General features: G+C 34.4%; 1 protein-coding gene across 1 annotated transcript in view; it reads right to left on the bottom strand.

The window, feature by feature from the left end:
* The window catches only part of LOC129421129 (alpha-N-acetylgalactosaminide alpha-2,6-sialyltransferase 2-like), a 64,093-nt gene extending 41,855 nt beyond the window's left edge, over positions 1-22,238 (bottom strand). The window contains exons 1-3 of the mRNA XM_073867126.1: positions 22,115-22,238; positions 16,899-17,150; positions 12,747-13,122 (exon numbers count right to left, since the gene is read on the bottom strand). Coding sequence (XP_073723227.1) covers positions 12,747-13,122; positions 16,899-17,044 — 522 coding nt within the window. The 5' untranslated portion in view covers positions 17,045-17,150; positions 22,115-22,238. The remainder of the gene's footprint in view (positions 1-12,746; positions 13,123-16,898; positions 17,151-22,114) is intronic.
* Positions 22,239-23,630: the final 1,392 nt, after the last annotated feature.

The raw sequence follows: 23,630 nt of genomic DNA on the forward strand, positions 1-23,630 counted from the left end.
AACTTATCTTAAATACCTTTTTCTATGAAAACCTTGCACTAAACTAACAAATACATACATTTTTCATATTATAGCCTACATTTTTTGGGACCAAAAAATGTGTTTCTGTTCTGATTTATTTAGGATTTTTTTTAAGTCACCGCTAGGGCTGTCACAATGACTAAATAATCGTCTCATCACAATTGTTTGACCTCATCGCGATGATTTCAGATCACCGCAATGATTGCACATTTCTTAAAAAAACACAAGGGGGAGCTGCAGCGCATGTATAAATGAGACAGCATCAGATGGCGCTCCTTACCTGACAGTGTAACTCAATACATTGCAAAGCCTTTTAATACAGTGGAAAAAACAACATTTAAAAAATATGCAAAAAACTTTGATAAGCAGTATTAACTGCCAGGTAAAACTGTTCTGATATAGTCCGTTTATTTTGATTGCATTTTGACACTTTATTGTGTTTATTTTTATGAAGAATTTTCCGTTTTTGAAAGATATATTCATTAAATAATTACTTTTAAATACGTGTCATGTGCATTAATATTTACTGCCGGGTAAACCTGGCAAAAGATTTAAGTGAAATATCACAACAATGTGTGAACAAACAAACAAACAAAAATATTAGAATTAAATGTCAAAGCAATAAAACTAAAAAAAAATAATAATAAATTAATCGTCATAATGGTCACAATTTATTAGGCAATTAAATGTCAGCATCGTGACAGCCCTAGTCACCGCCATGACATCTCTTCTCTGGACGAACACTTCAAAGAATCTAGATTAACTGATCGCATGGTGACAACAATGATATGATTGACGTGAGATGCAGATGAGAAATCTGATCACGCATTCCGTTATCCTAGCTGTTAAGTAGAGCGCGCCTTATGGTTTTTGTAGCGACATGCTCTTAAAGGACAAGTTCAGTATTTTACACTTAAAGCCCTGTTTTCAGATTGGTTATGATGAAATAGAACGGTTTTGACTGACATTTCGACATATGCGGCTGCCCCGAGAATTTTCGGGTGTTTGTTGTTTCACCTCCCACCTCTATAATGGGCGTATATGTGCACTGGAACAATCCTTCCTAAAATGCATTAAACTTTCGTTTACAAAGACGTGAAACTCACCGAGTGTTCAGGGGTGTTCACGGATATGCTCACACAAAAATCGCTGCAAAAGATGCTTTCCAACAGGTGTTTTACCATTTGTTGTAAACTTGTGGACCTATTTTTCCAAACGCCTCACACCCGTATATTCTTCCATTGAGTTAATTCTTCCTTTTATCTGAAAATTTGAAAGGTGATAAGAGAACAAATGAAGGTAGGATGAAATTAGTTTTTTTTAAAACACGAGGGTCTTTTCTTTCACTTGATATTTTATGTTTATTTAAAGAAGATAATTTTTCTGTAAGGCATTAAACTAAAAATGGGTGGCAACTTTAAAAAAAACACGCTGATGGTGAAAGAGTTAAGCATGCTTCCAAGCATACGTGACGGATCGTCAGCTCCCTCTGCTGGGCCTACACGTAAACACACCTGTACATCAGTCTTTAAAGGGGACATATCATGAAAATCTGACTTTTTCCATTTTTAAAGCTCCACTGTGTTGGATCTACTCCCATCTAGCTGTAAAATTCTATATGACAACCAACTGAATATTACCTTCTAGCCCCCCCCCCACTCGGTGGCCGTGTCATGCCAAGGTTAACGTGGCTTCCAGTACTAAGCAAAAGCGATGAAAAATAATGAACAATTTATAGTGTCATTTGTCTGTGATCCGTCATAGCACAGAGATTTATGTTAAACATGGAAAAGTCAAATTTTCATGATATGTCCACTTTAAATCACATACAAAAAGCACCCATAAACGTAGCTTAGACACTCCTTTTTCATTGACGCAAGGAAAGATATCCCAGGGGCTGTTACACTTGGTATTAAGATGTGTTTTCGTCGATCGGATCACAAGTGGATGAGAGAGACACGTTTACAACTGGTATTTAAATCCGTCTCTTTTTGTCCATTTTCAACCGCTTCTCTCCAGATTACTGAGGGGATGGTCTGTGGACGAGTCCTTCTCCTGTCATTTAAACATGAGCGGGAGTAATGACGGGTTTAAATGGATGCTTGTGTTTTAAGTAAACATGTTACACAATGTTTAATCCGTGTATGTGTAAGAGCTTTCTCTGGTATTGGTGAAATAAGATCACGCAACTTTCACACGCTTGTAAAATTAAACTAACGAAGACGCACAGATCAGATGCTTTAGTTGTATCAATGAAAGGCTTTGTGTTAGAGGTCAGAAAAGATGTAAAAAAATTATAATAGTACCTCGGATTACATAAATGGGCAGAGAGACGGCGTGTGGCTGTTCGAACACATTAATCCTCATGCGCGTTTACACTAACAAGTGTTATACATAACCATGCTATAGTTAGCCAAGGAACTGTAAAACTTTGAGTTTAAACCATAGACTGTATAGATTTAAACGAATATGCTGAACTACCTGTGGAGAAGATAGAAAGTTGGCAACTTCGGTGTCCCTTGAGCCTCATGATGTTGGAAAACTAACAATACTCCAATATTGACTTTGGTCTTGTTGTTTTTCCTGTTGCGTTGTAATTTTAAATCTCTTTTTTGCTTCCTTGGCGACTTGTTTTAATGTCCTAGAGAATAGGTCTTCAACAGGTTTTCAAATCAAAGCATTAGATCGGGGGATCATCACGGTATGCGGCTGTTGTAAAATCCAAAGGATTTCAGTCTACGCAAGTCGCATATGCAGGCTGCATATGTCATCAAGCCTGGTTTATTTAAGTTAACTGAGCATTACATTCGCATGTCATAAGCATATTACATAAATTTACGATTAACTAAAAATAATTGTCAGCTTTATAATTGTTAATATTCTGAAATAAGACTGTCTTGATGACGTATTTCGCCTACAAATGCAACCTCGGAGGCTTCAGCTAGCGGCCAGCATGATTGTAGTCTGAAAGCGCGAAAGGTGGAGCTTGAATTTCAGGAATGTGCCTCGTCGGTGAATGTATTTCAAAGATGGAGGCACAACATGGATTCGCCCGTATGTATTCTAAATAGCAGACATGGGGACTTGTGACTTGGTGACTTGGACTCGAGTCGACTCGAGTCGCTATTTTTGTGACTTGTGACTTGACTTGACAAAAAATAAAATACTTGAGACTTGACTCGGACTTGGAAGTTAAAGACTCGGGACTTGACTTGACTTGAGACACGATGACTTGAATGACTTGAGTGTTAATCACATCATGTTTTCAGTTTGAATATAAAATATATAAATAATTTTAAAAAATAAAGTTGACGCAGCTGGCTAAGAATGGCGTTGTCATGACTGAATCACGACACTATAGAGACAGAGCGCAGCGCGTCACAACCTGAAAACCACGCCCACCGGGGGGGAAATCAATCCAACAGTCTCCATTGACTTTGTATTGCAAAAGGCCGCCTCCTTGTCATTTCTGGCTTATAACAAAAAACTGAATAATGCCTAAAAGCTGCTTTGGGACAATATGTACAGCTAACAAGCCAAAGAACACAGAAATAAGTTTTTATAAGCTGTCGAGCCGTAAAACCCAGTCTTTAAGGAGAATAAAGTGGATCGCCGATTACGTTTCCCCCTATTGGACGCAGTTTTACTAATAGGAGTACTATGAAAAGTTGCCTGTTTCCATTTCTGTGTCTAAACGCTCGTTTTTTGAAGTCGACAGCCTACAAAAAATCATTTATTTATTTTTTTGGCGTGTTAGATGTACACCTTGTCACACAGCAGCTTTTAGGTATTATTCTGTTTTTAAGTTTAATCTGTAAATAAGTTTTTATAAGCTGTCGACCCCAAAAACCGAGCGTTTAAAGACACAAAAATTGATACAGGCAACTTTTCATAGTACTTCTAGTAGAACTGCGTCCACCAGGGGGAAACGCAGTCGGCGACCCACTTTATTCTCCTTAAAGGCTGGGTTTTACGGCTCGACAGCTTATAAAAACTTATTTCTGGGTTCTTTGGCTTGTTAGCTGTACATATTGTCACACAGCAGCTTTTAGGCATTATTCAGTTTTTTGTTATAAGCCAGAAATGACAAGGAGGCGGCTTCTCGCAATACAAAGTCAATGGAGACGGTTGGATCGCTTTCCCCCCCGGTGGGCGTGGTTTTCAAATTTGCATAACGGCGCTCTGTCTCTATCAGCTCTCGTACCTTACGCACGCCACGCCCACTTAGATCAGATATCAACATGTCAGCCGGAGGGGTACCGAGAGTCATCGCTTTCGGCTTCAACAAGATGTCAAAAGATGAACAGTGCATTGCAAGACATGCAACATTAAAATCACGGGCAGCCACGTGACAACCTCCAATTTTGTCCGTCATTTGAAGAGCCATAGTAAGTGCTTGTCATTTTTTTAATGTCTGGTTAGTTGGTAGATAGCTAATGTAATAATCGCTAAAGTAGCCATTAACCCTCATCAATGATGAGTCATTATACCGTGTTGGGGACAAATGTGGGCAAAATAATTTTGATCTGAGCGGTATGAGACTTGGCTACTTTTTCTAAGTTTGTAAGCGTCTTTTGCGTCAAGTTCGTTATTTCAAATGTAGGCGCACGAACGGAAGAGACGCGCACGCGGTGCGACGCGCTTGTTTTTCTGGGCGCAGCCTTGAGCAGTCAGAGCATTACACAAGTGTGTGTGTGTGTGTGTGTGTGTGTGTGTGTGTGTGTGTGTGTGTGTGTGAGAGAGAGAGAGAGAGAGAGAGAGCGTGTGTGAGTGAGTGAGAAAGAGAGAGAGTTTGTGTGTGTGTGTGTGTGAGAGAGAGAGAGAGAGAGAGAGAGAGAGAGAGAGAGAGTGTGTGTGTGTGTGTGTGTGTGTGTGTGTGTGTGTGTGTGCGTAAACTATGTTTGAGAGAGAGAGAGAGAGAGAGAGAGAGAGAGAGAGAGAGAGAGAGAGAGAGAGAGAGAGAGAGAGGGAGGTGTTCAGAGAGGAGTCTGTTGGATGTTAAGCTGTTATTTGTTTTATGGACTCAATGTTGAAAATTTCAAACATTTCAAACAAGGTTGGCAGAAGTGAAAAATAAATAATTTATGAAGTTACAATTTTGTTTGATTCCATGATGTATTTTACTGAACATGAATATTTACAATGGAAATCCAAATGATTGTAATTAACTGTTAGTTATTTACTGTATATCTTGTCTTTTCACTTTATTGAGATCAGATTCTGCAGGTAAAATTACAATAATAAGGTGACTTGACTTGGACTTGACTTGACCTACTACAGGACTTGACTTGACTTGATATAGCCTGTGACTTGACTTGACTTGACTTGCCCAAGACAAAAAATACTTGGGACTTACTTGAGACTTGAAGGTTCAGACTTGAGACTTACTTGAGACTTGCACATGTGTGACTTGGTCCCATCTCTGCTAAATAGCAAATTCTACACTTACGAGAATATTTTGATTAGTAGGTGGAAGTAATTACACACGAATGAGCACATACTTTTGAAAGAACACATGGGTTTTTGCTAAGGATTAACTCAAAAAACTACACAGTGGAGCTTTAAGTGATAATATTGGGTCCCCAATGATTGTATCAACCTAGAAAATATAACAACCCAGTAACTTAGTTTTGGTAAACCGTTCTCTGCAAGCATGTGAAAAAATAGGTCACTGACATTTGGCTCCCCTTGTGATGTCAGAAGGGGATAATACCGCCCCTTAATCTGCACTATTCAACCACCACACTGCCATTACGTGCAGAAATCAGCTCATTTGCTTTTAAAAGGACACACCCAGAACGGCACATTTTTGCTCACACATACAACGTGGCATATAAAACATTTTATAATAAATTATCTATGTGGTACTTTGATCTAAAACTTCACATACACATACATACTGTGAGGACACCAATGATTTATTTTGACATCTTACAAAAATAAAAGACTTAAAGACTATTGTGGGACTTTTAGACCTTGGTTAATGTACTTTGGTGTAATTTTACAACCAGGATTCCTATCAGAGTTCATGGTGGATATCCTATATTGCTAATACATTCACATGGCTCAAACATTTGAACATGTAAAACATGTATTAGTTTAACAGATGACAGCTGTCATCTAAGCAGACATAGTTGCTGCCATCAGTGTTGTTTCTTTCTGCAAACATGGTATGTTTACATGTCAGATCTTGCTAAATGAATGATAACTAATTTTAAAAGACATACTGTACCGTTTACTTGTTACAGTTCCTGTTGTTTTCATATTAGACAGCTCTCACATTTGTTTTAGGCTAGGACAAGTTGAATTCCTATCCGAGAAACCGCCCCATAGTGTGACAACATGCCTTACTTTTGAAACATGCTTAAAAGCTTTCCTGCAGCTCTATTTGCCTATATTAAAGAAACTGAAGTAAACATAACCACAGGAAAAAAGATATTAAGTAAAATAATGATATGATTAAATAATTAGTCTCACTATCAGCTATTGCACATAGCCTATTAAAATATTAAAGTATTCATGTAGCTCAGTTGGTAGAACATCAGCAGCAAAAATGCCATGGGTTCAATCTTTGAACCCTTTGACCCAACCATGGGTTAAAACCACAAAGAATTCAAACAAATTATAGCATGAATGCACTAAGACGCTTTGGATAAAAGCGTCTGTCAAATGCAACATAAAAGTGACAATCAGTTCATCTGAACAAAGGTTTACCTGTTATAGGGGCGGTTTCCCGTACACGGATTAGACTAGTCCTAGACTAAAATAAATGTAAGAGCTGTCCAAACTGAAAACAACTTGCACTGATATATCTTAAAAAACATCAGTGCCCTTTGTTTTGCCTCAAAATGGACACAAGTAATGTTTTTAGTAAGGCATGTTTGTTAAAACTAGTTATATTATCTAATTAAACTAAGGTCTAGTCCTGGTTTAAGATAATCCCTGTCCGGGAAACCACCCCAAAGAGTTCAAGGGGAACAGAAAGCAACGTTTGTATAATAATACAAACCCTTACACCAAACTATTAATACATATAGCATACATTTAATGTTATTATACTATGACCCGGCTAACATCTCATAATGAATTAATGAGATTAGGAAATCAAAAAAAAAAAGTTTGATTTCAATCACTGATTTCACATTGACATTTAAATTTGTGACATGATCTTAGTCAATGTAAATATAGCAAGGTTATTTTTCACACAATATTCTTTACATTATGTAGCATGATTTATGTAGAAAACAAAAAACTACAAAAAATTGTCTTTAGCTGTTTTTTCCACATATTTTAAGTTACCCTCTCTTAGACTTATCCTGCCACGTCAAACGGTAAATGAGCAAGTACTGACATGAGTAATGACCGAATATTATATTACTTTGCCTGCACTATAATTTTCATAAGGTAGAAAAAGCCACTGTACATTTTTTTTTTGCACTTACAATGTAATCAACTTGGATTTACAAGTTCACATTTCAACTTTTATTTTTTATCTGCCCCTTAATGTTTTAGATAATCTTCCACTGAAAAAGCCACAGCGGTTTGAGGAAAAAAAAACAAGCACAAATTTTATAAACAACAACACATCTTCAAAAGATTTATTTTTAAATACAACCCAAATACACCACACTGTCATGTTCAGTGTCGTCTTTCATTGTCTGATCATTTGTGATTTTGTATCTGTTACCAAAAATAATTTACTCCTTCATATAAAAGTGAAAAGTTAAAAGCATGTTAAAAGCAACCAGAAGTAATAGTTTAAAATTGATTTGGTAGTAAAGTGTTGAAGTCAGTTACAGTCAAATGTTGCCTTACATTTTAAAGTACAATCAAACTGGCCTTTAAAGTCATTACAACTTACTGTTTAAAATTTTGACCAGTTGCTGTAACTCAGTAACAAAAGTTGACATTTCCTAACCTATTTTAAAGAATTAAAGTTAAAAGCAAAATTGATTTTAAGTTATATTTACAAATGTTTATACGTTGTTTTAACTTATTTTAACATAAGTTATATTAATTCTTTACTGGCCAAAATAAAAAAATGAAGTTGAAATGACTTTCACATTTTTTTTTTTACACTAACAAAGCCAATTTAATTACAATAAACAATTTAGGGGTGCAACATTTTTTTTACGGTGTAACCAAACTGAGCAGAACAGATCAAAACAATTCATATTTCAATTCAAACAGCTTGTTTAATGAATTTAAGATATTGCACTTTAAAGCTTAAATATAAGTCCTCCATAAAACAGAAAACCCTACATATAGATCTCCACGCCTGACGCAACAAGGACATTATGGATAGACCATCTACGAATGCTTACATTCATATACCACAATAAAAATGGTAATCTTATAAAAAATCTTTTTAAAATAACCTCTTTGGTTGATTCTGTGTCTTTCGCATAGATCATTTACTGAGATAAGGCACATATCAGTTCCCCATGAAACAACTAAACAATGTCTGATCTTCACCTTTTGAAGCAGAAATCCCAAATAAAGGTTTTAAAAGAAGAACAAGAAGTTTATCCTGTGGCCAAATGCAAAACTTTTTAGTTTAAATAAACACCTTGTACAGAGCGTTCTCAGTAACGTGTGAAGAGATTTATCAGTCCGGCCTCATGCAACTGCTTCCACAACTTCAGCTCCATACGCATGTCATGATTGGCATAAAAAATGACAGGCTTTCTCTTTTTGTCATAGTAGTGGTCCGAGAATGAAGTCCAGTTTGGAGTCATGAACCCGTAAGCATCAACCTGGCAATAACAGAAAATAATTACAAACTTAAAGATAATGCACTATTGTAAACAGAATTTATGGTCATCGTGGTATGTTAAGTCAGAGTCACATGACTTCAACACAGCCAGTTAGGTGAGTCTTTAGTATGTACTTGGCTGTTTCTCAATTTGCGTTCTTCAGCGATCTTGCGTCCTTGTTGTTTCGCTCTATGTCATCATTAACTATCAAAGTTCAATTCTAATTGTCAAGAACGCAATTTGAAAATACCCGGATGTGTTCTTGATATATCAAGGATGCATCGAGTGCAGACTTGGGTGCCTCCAATATGCTTCTAAATCTCTCCACCTCGACATCGTCATGTCATTAAACACGCATAAATCTTGCTATTAATCATTAAATTATTGTAAATGTAGACCACCAATCTATATAAAGGCAATTTGTAATGTGTTGACATCAGTGGGTCAGTTAGAATGTGTTGAAGCATCGAAAATAAATTTTGGTCTAAAAAAACGACTTTATTCAGCTTTGTCTTCTCTTCCGGTGCTGTTGTGAAGCGCATGGACGAAACTAAAGTCACGTGACTGCAGTGATGCGGCTGACGTACGACGCAGCTGATGCACCCGAGCTTCACAAACATGTCTGAGAATAATACGTCAACCGCGTCACTGCAGTCACGTGACTTTAGTCTCGTGCACAAGTTTTACATATTACGTATTTTTTGTTATTTTTGGACCAAAATGTATTTTTGATGCTTCAACACATTCATGGACACGGACAGTATACCGTACGTAGATTTTCAATGAAGGGTCAGAAAGCTCTCGGACTAAATCTAAAACATCTTAAACCGTGTTCCCAAGATCTTACAAATTTGGAACGACATGAGAATGAGTCATTACTGACATTATTTTCATTTTTGGGTGAACTATCCCTTTAAGACGCATTTCAACGACAAAAGCTAACCTGATCACACGTATGAAGAGCAGCCAGGAGCATCACCGCTCCTGTGGTTGGTCTGTAAAACGTTTTGGCATATGTTTTCAAACGGCTTGAATGCAAGAATCTGAAGAAAAGAAAATAATTAAAAAGTGAATATAGACAAAATGTAGCTGTTATAATGCGACTTTGTCTTAAAGAGACAATAAGTAGGATTTACCCTCATTTAGTGGTGAAATTGTATTTTGCATTCAAACGAATAGTGCTCTCTAGCGCCTTGCTTTTCCAAATGTGTGTTGCAACTAGCCGTCATGTAATCACTGATCTCCTTGTCCGTTTCAGCTAGTTCACGTGTTCTGAATGAAAATGCGTTGGTAGACTAGTGCTTTTTGTCCTTCTCTGCTATTATAGTTTATCAGTATGGCAGAACAACATGGAAGCCTCCTTGGACTTACCTGTTCAATGTAAGTAAAGAGAAGAAATTTTAAGCTTACAAAGAAATGTCAGATCACTGGCAGAGGTCATTTGACACCAACGAGGACATATTTATGAATAAAGACATTGATTTTGATTAATAAAACACTTAAAACCCTACATACTGTCCCTTTAATGAACAGCTTACTATATACTGTATTAATCTTTTAGATTTTGTTGTTTGAGCAACCTGCAAGCTAGGTTTCGGGTGCCTGTTGATTAGATATAATTGTTAAGCGCTCTTGCTCACTTTATTTATGTGCATTATTTAATGATACAGTAGTTACACTCCTTTAAGATAATGTATTAATAGTGGGAAATAATCAGTTTTTACAATCTTCGTGCTATCTATCATCGTTCGCCTGACGTTTTACAACAACTGCTTCAGTTTGTGTTTATTAACCCTTTAGTTTCACTTCATCATGCAGCTATTCCCGTTAGAGGTATCTGTTAAAAACATTTAATTCATTAATAATCTAGTATGTGTTCATTTTCTATCATAGTTTCTTCAAAATTAAGTTTTATTTGAGTGTTTTAAATAAAAATATTTTCATCATGACGCGTACACCCCGTCCCTAAAAAGTTAGGCTAACTATTATTTTTGAGTTAATTCAACATCTATCATAGATTTAATTTAACAGTAAATCTTTTTCTGAGTTTTTACAACTACACTAAAGTTAAAAAATTTAGAAAACTTGAAAAATAGATTCAACCATAATTAAATATTTTAATGTCAAACGCCCTCAAGTGGCAGTTTATACCAAAAAGTGACGTCATCGTTGAACGGGCACTCAGACGTGTTTCAAACGGATTAATTTGCTCTTGGATGCAAACAATTACAAACGTTTGGTGGTTGTGATGAGTTCAATTTGCTAGGTAAGCTTAGAAAGAGTCTGGCACTGCAAATTTACTTCAGTTTAAAGTTAAATCAACACGATTGGTTGAGGAGGTTCCAGTTCCCAGCATGCTTTGCATGAGGCCGCAATATGACAGCATTTTTTAAATTAAGTAATATTTTATGTGGTTTTTAGTAAATAAAAAGACTCAGTAGTGTTAAACATTTATTTATGTTAGAGATGTAGAAGAGTTTGCATTTTTTTTTTGTCTTGTGCTTACCATTGTTCAGAAGTGTAGTGTGCTGTAGGTCAATAATGTGTTCCTTTATCATATAAACAAAAACTTTGTGAAAGTCAGCACTGAGTTCAGTCTCAACACACTTTCACTGGTATTACATTAAAAGTCTCATGATTTGTTTTTGTGATTTGAGAACAAAATTAAATAGTAGTTGGTTTACTTAAATATTTTGAGTATTCTGGACTTATTGGGTTTTACAGTGTACTTTTAAGATGTTAAAGTTGAGTATTTGAGTACAGAAAACTTATAAAAAACAAAGGCAATCATTTGCCACAAAAGATTTAAGTAACATTACTACTACAATTTAAGTTATATTAAGTATATAATTTAATTTATATAAGACTTAAACTAAGTTTAGATAAATAAAATGTTTTGATTTGAATGGAAGTTGTCAGTACTCAAAATTTTAAGTTTGCAAACTTAAGAAAATAGGGCAATCAGTTGCTTCATTTTTTTTTGAGTTAGAACTTATCTGGGTTTACAGTGTGGTCCGAATCTCACAAAATCCTTCAGATAAATTAAATAACAAACTCCCTCAAATTTCTTGTTTGTTGAATGATCTATAGATCATTCTTATTGTTAACGTGAAATTCTTTAGCTGGTGCCACTTTTTAAGTTAAAGTAACTTTTTACAGTGTAAAAGCTGAATTAAGGTAAACTATTTCAACTTCAGCAAGGTAAAGCAACTTATCACAGTATAAGATAAAAAAAGATAAAAGTTAAAATGACTTGAAAATGCCAATTTAATTATACTTTTGATTAAAATTTGAGGCAGCAAATATTCTTGTTGCACATACATTTTTAATGTATTCAGCTTGAATTTACAATTTAACTTTCTTGGCTATAGTATTATTTTATTTCAACATTATTTTTTATCATTTATAGCAACTCCTTACTTTCAAGTTGCTTAAACTTACAAATATAAGTGCAACAAGGATTTTTTTACAGTGTACAAAGTGACTTACAGAACTTTTCACATGAGATTAAGTCATTTATAGTGACGATATTTTCACTCCAGTTAAACATGATTTCTGATCAATTTCATAAGATTCATTTTAATAAATGTCTAAGTTACTGGCCCTGTTGTGTGTCTACATTTTATTGTGTTCCTTCACAAGTTTAAGCATATTAAAACAACCTTTTCAGATTTAGCTTTCACCTTTTTTATTTAATTCAGAAGTGTAGTTTCTGTGAAACTCTTGTCCTTTATCTGATAGTCCCGCCTCAAATTCATGCTATTGTTTGATCTAATGTCAAGTTGTGTTAAGGTCAAATTTGATTTACTTGGAAGTTCTCCAGTCGCATTCATCTTACTGACACTTTCTTGGCTGGCAAAGAGCCTGTATGCGTTTTGAAATCTGAATGAAACGTTTTAAATGCAAGCTTGTGCATTTCACTATAAACCCATTATAACACTACAGTAGACACTATGAACTGACACTTACTGTTTGTGAAGGAACATCATCCACAGCATACTGGTCACCAAAAAAGTCTGCCACAGTGGGTTTTATTGGGATGAATATTTCTGTCCCATTTTCTGGCACTGTTCTGGAAGTGTTTGTGTTTAGATTTGTAATGTGAGGTGGTGTGTATTTTGATGGATCTGGAAGATCTGATTGTTTAACTGAATTCCGCTCTAGATCTTCAGTAATGTCTGGTTTATTGTGAGAAGATAGTTTGTTGATCAAATTCTGCCTTAGCTTTTCAATAATCTCCAGTTCATTTTCAGAAGACAGTTGATCATCAGCAATGATCTCTTCATTTTCAGAATACAGTTGATAGTTCAAACTGTTGTGGATGTTGTTTTTATTGTAATACAACCTGTAAGCAAGAAAGACAGAACAGAAAGCAAACTGTATGATTTATTAAACATTAAAAATCATTTTATTTGCTTTTTAAAAATATACTTTATTCCACCTCAATATGCAAAACATGTAAACAAACCTTTTGCGTTTTGTGGTTCTATCAAAACATTCCTCTATTATTTTAAGCATGCTAACCTAACATGGTAACATTGGTTTGAAGTCGTGGCAACAATGGCTGAATTTTTGTAGGGTTAGGATTTTTTGTTCTTCTAGTAAAATTACACTCTTCCCCTTTAAAGAAATAAACTCAAAAAGATGTGAATTAAAAACATGACAAGCATTGAATTTTGTGATTCTATTGCCTTTGTTTGCCCAGTACAAAATAACTTTTATCAACCAGTTTGGTATATGATATACTGTACTTAACGTAAGCAAACACGATCATGAAGAAACCAGAAAGCTAATGTTTACTATTGTTGACATCAAGAACTACATTTTCATTAGTAAAAATGTTAAAGGGGCCATGGCACGTCAAATAGATCTTTGGTGTCCCCAGAGCACATAATGTGAAGTTTTAGCTCAAAACACCATATTAATAATTTATTATAGCATGTTAAAATTGCCACTTTGTAGGTGTGTGCAAAAATGTGCCGTTTTGGGTTTGTCCTTTAAAATGCAAATGAGCTGATAAAATTCAAACACTTATCACAATGATGGTGGATGTTGTTGCAATTAAAACTCAATTGTGCAAAATGTGAATTCTTGATATCAACGACAAAATGACAAAACTTTTGCATATATCCCACCGAATAGCATGGATCCACATTATCTTCGCTTCATGAATTGGAAAAGAATGGAAACTGATATATGGGTGTTTAGTAGAACTATTAAAACATTTAGGAATGGATCAACGGTCCCTCGCTGTGCTCGCCGCCATTGCTTCAGACTAGACCGGAAGTCGTCTTCTTCTTCTAGGATTTAATGGCGGTTGACAAACCAACTTAAAAGGTGCATTCCCGCCACCTACTGAAAAGGAGTGTGAAGCGCATGTTGGAAAGGACTTTTAATCTACTCTTTCAAAAAAAAATTAAATTCATATATAAAAAGTTTACATAGAAGGGAGTTTTACATCCTATTAAATAATCCTGTTTCCTTTAGAAATATAAATAACTCGTGATAAATTCTTGATTGTCTCCTAGGAGAACCTGAAGTGTCAGCTCATTGATTTTAATATTTCTTAAAGCGTGTCTTTCATTCTATAAGCACATGTTTAACAGTTTCAGCTAACCCACATTTATCACAGTTTCCATTCTCATGTTTACAAATTCTGTGTAAGCATTGATTTAATAAACAATGTCCAATACGCATTCTTGTGACTAAAACATCATCTTTCCTGTTTCCGAATCTTCTTCACTCTGAACCAATTTCCTGTATTTGATTTGGTATTATCACTTTCATTTCTGTTTTACTTAATGCCACTTCAATGTCAATTTGTGAATGCCGGTTTAGCCAGTTTGTCAGCCTCTTCATTTCCTTTCACACCCATATGTGCTGGAACCCATACAAGTTTTACCAGAAGTCCATACTGTCTTATCAGGTCTTGCCTTGCTGATTATTTTTTTACTTTCTAAGCTATTTAGAGCTGCTAGAGAATCTGTACATTTCAACTAGTAAAAATTGAATTCTTCATATCAAGAATTCACATTTTTACTAGTAACAATGTAATTATTGATATAAAAAAATAAAGGTTTTTACTAGTAAGAATTGTATTTCTGATATCAGAAATTCTAATTCCAGATCAGAAATATAATTCTTGATATCAAAAATGTTATTTGAATGGTGGCCTATTGTGACATTTAACTAGTGAAAATACAATTGTTAATATCAAGAAAGTTTTTACTAGTGGAAATTAAATTATGATATAAACAATTGCCATTGTTACTAGTAGAAATGTAATTTCTGATATCAAGAATAAAAATTTTAACTAGTGAAAATTGAATTGTTGATATCAAGAACTCTACGAATAAAAGTTAAAACGACTTCCATTATTTCTTACTAGTAACAATCCCATTCATGATATCAGAAATTGGCTTTGTCACTAGTGATAATCAAATTATTGTTATCAAAAATAAAAATGTTTACTAGTAGCAATTAAATTGTTGATATCAAAAATAAAGTTTTTTACTAGTAAGAATTGTATTTCTGTTATCAGAAATTCCAATTTCAGATCAGAAATATAATTTTTAATATCAACAACTGAATTTGAATGGTGGCCTATTGTGACATTTAATTAGTGAAAAAAAAATTGATATCAAGAATGTGCATTTTTACTAATAAAAACTAAATTGTTGATTAATAATTTTAATTGTTACTAGTGTAATTTTAGATATCAAAAACTGCAATTGTTACTAGTAGAAATCTAATTCATCAAGAATTAGCATTTTAACTAGTGGAAATTGAACTGTCGATATCACAGAATTCATATCCTATGAATGATTAAGAGTCAAAACTGTTTATCGCCATTTCTGATATTAAGAATTAAGTAGAATCAATGTAAGTTGATATCACAAGATGATATCACAAAATTCATATCCTACGAATGATTAAAAGTCAAAACTGCTTGCCTATCGGCATTTGTGATATCAAGAATTTAAAATTTAACTAGTGGAAATTTAATTGTCGATATCACAAAATTCATATCTTACGAATTATTAAAAGTCTCATAAAACTGCATGCCTAACGCCATTTCTGATATCAAAAATTAATATTTTAACTAATAAAAATGTAATTGTTGATATCAAGAACTCAACAAATTAAAGTAAAAATGGCTTTCCATAAATGTTTATAAAGGTAGATTCACAAAGCCCAAAACTCATGAAACAAAGCAGCAGCGTCAGTTTTACTTCACTGTTTTGATTGGACTATTGCGCTTCATTAAACCAAACAGTGTGAATTTATTGTCTGACCTTGACTGATAATTAAATCTTCTGCATTACACAACAGATGACTTTTGTTTGCATGTACATTGTTTTGTGCATTTGGTGCCATTTCTGAGTACACTGAAAACCCTAATAAGTTAACTGAACTCATTTGAGTAAACTCATTCCCTCAATTTAATTAAGTAATGGGTCTCCCAAAAATGTATATATTTAAGTTCACTTAACTTGGTGGCCACATAGGCTGAACTTAAATTGTTAAATTCACCAAACATGGAGTTTGTACAGTGCACTTAAACAATTTAGTTCATGTGGTGTTCACAAGCACTGAACTTAAATTGTCATTTAACTTTATGTAACAAGGTGTAATAAAAGGTATTCAGGACTGACTCGTGTTTCACGACTCGGGAAACCGGTCTGGCTGCATTAATATTAGAGCTTTGCCCTTATTTTTTTTATATCATGTTCTGTTTCTAGTCTTTTATTTTGTAATCTTGTCATGTCACGCTTCACATTCCACTGTTTGTTCCTATAAAAAACGGTTTTAAACATGTCACCATTTGCGAAGTATTGGCAGTGTAACACCTGTCTTATCAATTGTTCATGGTTTTTGTAATTTGTCTCTTGTTCATGGTTTCTGTTTTCATGTAATGGATGTTCTGGATTTTGACAGGTTTATTGGGTTACGTTTTTGGATTGCCCTATTTGGATGTGTTTGCCTGCCCTTGTGGGATTTAACTAATAAATCTTCTGCATATGGATTCGTCTCTCAGCTTTTCAATGTTGTTCATAAATGTGTTAAAAAGCAAACATTTATTGCATACTGCACGTAAAAGTATTATGAGTAAAGCTCTACCTGTAGTGTTTTATGTTGAAGCTGGTTGGTTTTTCCCATGGCATTTGAATCTGCAGTTCCATGCACACTACAAATAATGCCAACGATCCGATTACCACCGCAGCTATGAAACACAGCAGCAGTCTCCGGGGAAGCTGGATCATCATTGTAACTCTTTCCTTGATCCCAAATTGCTGTACACCTGGTCACCTTGTAAGGAGGGTTTGGGGGTTTTGATGAAATCAAAATTTTGATTTGAGATTTCACACTGCACTGAAAAAATAATGAGTATAATTTACTTAGGTTTTCTTTTGCAAGTTTTTGCATTCAGGTTTTTCAAGTAAATGTAACAATTGCATAATCAAGTAAAATTTACTTAGAAAAGCTGAGTATAGTTAACAAAAACCAATAAGTAGTAAAGTTATATTACACTGGAAAAAATATAATTTTAAATACTTTTAACTATACTTTTAAAGAGTTACTTCTTTACTGGAATCTTTCTGATTTAAACATGTCACTGATTCTTGAAACTTTGGCAAAAACATGTCCCACTAAGAAAAGTGCTAATTCTGTTGGAAATTAATAACATTTTCATGAAGAAAAATAATCAATGTTATAATCAAGGGGTCCTTTGCACATATGTAAGCTTCTTTTATATGTTTATTTTTATTTTTTATTAATTTTATGATTATATGCTGGCCCATTGCCTACAAAATCAGCTGTCCTAAATGATAATCATTTCAACTTGATTAAAAAAGCCAAAGGTAATAACTGAATTTAATAATATATTTACCGCATGAAATGGTACATTGTAATATGTATTAAAAACTCCAAACGGTGAGTTTTGATCAATATTAACTATTATTTTGTGATTGCTCAAAATGTGTCCCACATATTCGTCACCACCGTCAGATATTTATAAAAAGCAATAAAATCAGACAACTAAAGGGTCAACTGCATTCCTGAGGACCCCATTTTCAAACCTTTAGCTCTACCGCATGCTTCAAGATCACTCAAGCTCCTGTATGTTATTTTCTCTTAAACTTGTTCATATTTTTGGACACTGCTACTCTGACAACCATAACATGTCAACACCGCCATCTTTGTAAAAAAATATTAGATTAGATTATGAAATAAATTTATCATTTTTAAGAAGAGGTCTGAAGTAGCTAGCAACAGAGGGGAAACAAGATGGCTAATGTGAACAACTCATCTATTTTTTTATCTATATTAGGTTTTTGTCACCACCGTCAGATGTCACCACCAGAGCCGGATTAACCCAAAGGCAAACTAGGCACGTGCCTAGGGCCCGATTGGCGGGATGGGGCCCAGACAGAGGGGGATTTTTTTTTTTTTTTACAAATGTCCCATCTACAATTTCGCCGCTGTCGGGCGGGATCCCCGTATCTCCAAAACCATTATTTTTCAGGAAATTAAAAAAACGCCGTATTTTTTAAGTTATTAAACATTATTTCAATTAAAGACGAGCTTTATGGCTCGGGAGCAGAGAGATACGAACTTATGCTCTCATTGATAAAATGGTACGGACACAGACGTCGCCGCTGCCAGCAGTGTTCAACAAATACTGCGGTCACATTGAGCCTTAAAGACGATGCTTCAATAGTTAACCAAACCTGACTGTAGTATACATCTTACTAAACTCGATTTTAAAGGTTTACGATCTTTAAGTGATGCAATACAAAACACGATGAGCGGACTGCTGTCTAATAAGTGGAAATGAATCTGCTCGCAAACTTACCTTCATGGCTCACGGGCTTCCTTCTGCACAGAAGCATTACAGCTATCGAGTTTTAATAAATGTACTTAAACCTAACTATTTTCACTTGTTAGTGCCTAACAAACAGAAGTATTATATTAATTAAACAGCCATTTTATCTCCAATAAATAAAACATTTACTTGTGTTTAACATTCACAAAATAATTTAATGGTGTTATGCAAAACATTCAATTTAATTCAAAATTGAATTCAATAAAAACATTGCTGCTTATGTTTTACATGCACAAAATAATTTAATGGTGGTATCCAAAACATTCAATTTAATTACAGTATTATATTAGATACATTTTAAAACTTCAATGCATGTATGATAAGCCTAGTAATACGTAAATATTTAAAATACATCAATAACTGATATCATAGGTTAACACAGATAAAATCATAGTTAAGTCTTTCTTTATTAAGCGCATTACTGAGTGTATTTGTGTTTGTGAGTTTATGACTGTTGTTGTCTGAGGTGGTGACTCGGATGGGGACGCCAGTCATCAGAATGGTTGATTTTCAAGTTCATAGTTCTAATCTGTACCTGACAGAGTTCCTTTAAGGACACAGACATGGTTGCTGCAAAAAATAAATAAATAAAGGACAAACGATCATTTCCCTACGTTATATAAGGCATGTTTGCGTATAATAACGAGGCAAAAAAAAAAAACAGTTCCTTGCATAATAATTCATGACTGCAATGGCAGAACTAGCGGGTCAAGATTTTTTTTCTTTAAGCCCCACGAAAATCACGTTAGATACCAAACGTGATAACAAAACCAATGGATAGTGGATAACTAAGTCAAATGCAAGCAATATGTGCTTTAAATTCACTTCACAAACGTGAATAGCGTAAAGAAAAATCTAGCAGCCTCAGAAAGGATACATTAGAGTTTAGCACTACCATTACTTCGAGATAAAACTGTTATACATAATATAAAAACTGTTAGTGTATAATTCATATAACTGAAACATAAATAACCAGTTCTTTGAGGACATTTACCTCAGTGGACGTGTTGCTTGACGAGGATTTCGTTGCGATTCTCAATCTTGAAGAGAAATATGCAGCGAAGCTCTCCCGCGGATTACTGACACCTATTGGTTATTTACTGGTACTACTGCCTTAACAATTACACTCCCAATGGATAAGGTGAGGATAATTTAATAGCATTTAATAGAGCCATGTAATGACGAATAAATAATAAATTTAGCAAAAAATTGTCTGATAGACTGGTTAATATACAACACATGACTTAATTTGGTATACAAACAACCAATTTGTAAGCAAAGACTAGGCTATGTAAAATGTGAATTCACTTTTATTAGTAACTTTGGTAAGTTTCAGATTTCAATTCATAAATAACCTCGATGGGGGGGGGGGTGGGGGCAAAAAATGCAGCCTGCCTAGTGTCCATTTATTTAATCCGGCTCTGGTCACCACCATCAGGTTTTCTGTCTTTTCTGTCAGGTTTTATTAGGAAGTTATGATTTGGTATTTGTTCATCACAGTGCTCAGGATTGTTATTTTTTTGGACCAAATATTAACATAAAGTTTAAGCAAGAAGCCATTGACTTGAGTGGTATACATTTTGGAATAATGAGGCCAATGTCACCACCGTCAGATTAGCGTCACCATCGTCAGACGGAGTTTTATTTGTTTTAAATGAATATGCTTACAATATGTTTCTTCATTGCTGTTGATTTATTAAATTAATAGTCTCTATTAATACAAAAATATGTTTATTAAATAAAAAATCATTACTTTTTCTATTTAGGCTTAAAGTAAATGTTGTATGAGTAATAACTGGAAAAATGCCTATTTTATGAAAAAATACGAACAGGGGAGGTTGCAACAGTAAATTGCTGAACGGCCAAGACCTTGGTCTTTAATGATTTTTATATAATTTTATAACTTTTTTCCCAAAATTTAAACCCGTTTTATCCAAATTCCCAAGAATCACTGATGTAAATTTTTTTTCTTTTCTATTTTTATTACTATCTGCCACATCATGTTGAGCAAGTAAGAAGAGACTCAGTATGTCTCAGTACTGGCATAAGTACAGGTATTGCTCATTAACACATCGTGGTTTTTATCGTGTCATCTGTCTACACAAGCAGCACCACTCTTTTGAATGATGGTAACCACAAAACGCAAAACAGAAACTCTTTTAAATCTCAAAGATAATTTAACATTAAACAAGTCATTTTTTGTTAAAAATAAAATAGCATTTAATTTCACAATTTACTCTCCAAATGCTATGCAAAGCATGTTGGGAAGTACAAGTCCACTGCCTAGTTGGGTACTTAAATAAATTAAAATTAATTTCCTTCTTAAACCCGTATAGGATTTAAATAAATTTTACTTGATAAAATTTAAAATTAAGTTAAATTTACTCAATAATGTGTTCATTTAGAATTGCTTACATTTTTGTGTTATTTTTACTTTTAACCAAGATTGTTTTTTTTATAGAATTTACTAATTTTTTGTAAGTTAAATTTACTAAGGCACATCATTTTTTACAGTGTGGGAATTTCTTGCACCACAGAAGTTCTCTAAAAGAGAAAAAATAAGATTGTAAGTGCACATATAATCCTGCTTTAATTAAAAGGGCTGGAAAAACCAGAACAAGCGGTTTAACTTCTGGTTTGTGATGCTAATGGGAAAGAAAATGCAAGGCACTAAATGTATAGTTAAGAAGAAAGGTGCATGAGTAAAAGTCGTTTTTAGGATCTCTCCCAATTGGTGGATCTAGGAAACAAACACAACTCCCTCAAGGAATATTTCTCAAAGGCTTACAAAGTCACGTACTTGTTCAACATAAATATCTATTATAAATCAAATCCTTTTGAATTAAATGCACATCGAACTGTTATATAAAAACAATTGAATTGAATGAGTGTCTACACTGAAAAAAATGATTCACCATTGAAACTTTTTTCGCTGAAATGAACTTTGCACTTTTTTATATTATTGCCTCCCTAAAACTTGCTCTGTTGGTTTTCTAATTTTTGTAAGTTGCTTTCAATTAAACCCTAAATGTTAGTTTTTATTCACACGCACAATTGTCTAAAATCTGTTCTTTTTGTACAAATGTGGAATGACAAGAATGACACTTGCTTGAAAAGTTTTTTTTGAAAAAAAAAAACATGTTTATTTTGCGTTGGAGCTTAGAGTAGACTATGAGTAATGTCTGAAGATGACTACACTGTAAGTCCATCTTTAAAGGAAGCTTTTGCAAACGGCATACAAACTTTTAAATAATAATACAAAATATTTACAGGTGATAAAGTTTTACCTAGTTATAAATACCCATGTTTTCCATAATAAAGACAGTGATACAAAAACTTAGTAACTGTTACCATGAGTAATGTTCAAGAACAGCTTCCTCTTTACACTCACAAAGAACTACAAAAATACACAAAAGACATTTAAATACAAATCAAAAATGTCTCGTACCTTAAGGGAAACTCCTGTCAAGCAATGAAAGTTGGACTGAGTTCAGCTCAGTTTAACAACTCAACTAACAGGCACAGTCACACATAGAGGGGCTTGAAAGGCGGCCCTATTGTGAGATGAACAACGGCTGCTAGGAAGTCGTTTACTCCCCTATCCCCTCCCCCTAAAAAAATGTATGAGAAAGAGAGAGGTGGCTACATAAAATGTAATAATCACATTTCTGCCTGTAGTTTCTTAAAATGTGATGTGCTGCAGGGTGTGACACACATTACTTTTTCCATGCAGTCTCTCAATATGAGGTCAAAAAACTACATACTATTTTAAACATACTATGTTTATTTTAAAGATTTATTGTCCTACTAACAATCCAAGCATATATTTTTCACTGTTAAAAAACGGCTCTATATATGAAGAGTTTGGTTCCAAAACGCAATAAATCCATTTTGACAAATTTTGGTAAAAACGTGTTTTCTATACCAAGAAAGTGACAAGATGAAAACAACTATTTTCTGTTACAAACTTTCACACAGCATCTTTAGGTTATAAAAACATAAAAAATTCAAATCCATAAGTTGATTTTCAAAGATTTATTATAAAAACGGATTATTTTTTCCACAAAATGCAATAAATCCATGACAAGTTTTTATTCAAAATGCTATAAATCTATTGAATCAATAGCCTATATAAATGTGCATTCATCTTTGCCGTGTTATATTCATTTAGTTGACTAGTTGTAGCCTGACTACGTCAGACTTCGTACTTCCGCTAAATTTCATTACGCTTCTGTACTCAGTCTGAGATACCTCCCATTCAAACCGTTTTCCACCGGTCTCAAAACGACCGTCCAATCAACGAACAGAGGGCGGGCTGAGAGCCGTGACGTAGACGCTAAACGCCGAATCACGGTTGTAGTCTGTTGTGGTTGTGGACATGGAGACACAGAAAGCTCTGTTGTGGAGAACCGCTTGCCAACTTAAACCCGAACAAGAAAAGTGTTTGTTAAACATTTGAATGGAGATTATGTTGTTGCCCTGCTCCCGACAAGTTTTTGGAAAAGTTTAATTTATCAACTTTACCGATCGTCAGCGAGAAACTGTGTGCAGCACAGCTTGACGTGCACAACGATCGAGAAATCATGGAAGGGAATTATATTGTTCACAGTTAATGGTGGAGGACGCGTGGGCAAGCATTCTTTGGTGACATTCCTGATTAACCAGAAAATAAGGTAGGGAGATTTAATTTACATATGGTTATGGTTGTCTGGTGGAAGAGTTTGAGAGGAGAGAGGGGCGTTCCTCCCGTTAGACGTGAGTGGAAAGCCACCGTAAGGATAGTGTTCAACTAGCTCTGGCACGATTTACTTAACATAATCTGCAAAAGTCGTTCATAGCCATGTTAACTCTGGTATTTCGCTCGATGGGTTTATACGTGTATTTTACAGCAGAGATTCGATGCGGCTGATCCGGCGCATAAAGCACATCATATCCAAATGTTATGTGTGATTGGCTTACGTTTA

This window comes from Misgurnus anguillicaudatus, chromosome 4 (assembly GCF_027580225.2).
Source record: "Misgurnus anguillicaudatus chromosome 4, ASM2758022v2, whole genome shotgun sequence".
Taxonomy (NCBI): Eukaryota; Metazoa; Chordata; class Actinopteri; order Cypriniformes; family Cobitidae; genus Misgurnus; species Misgurnus anguillicaudatus.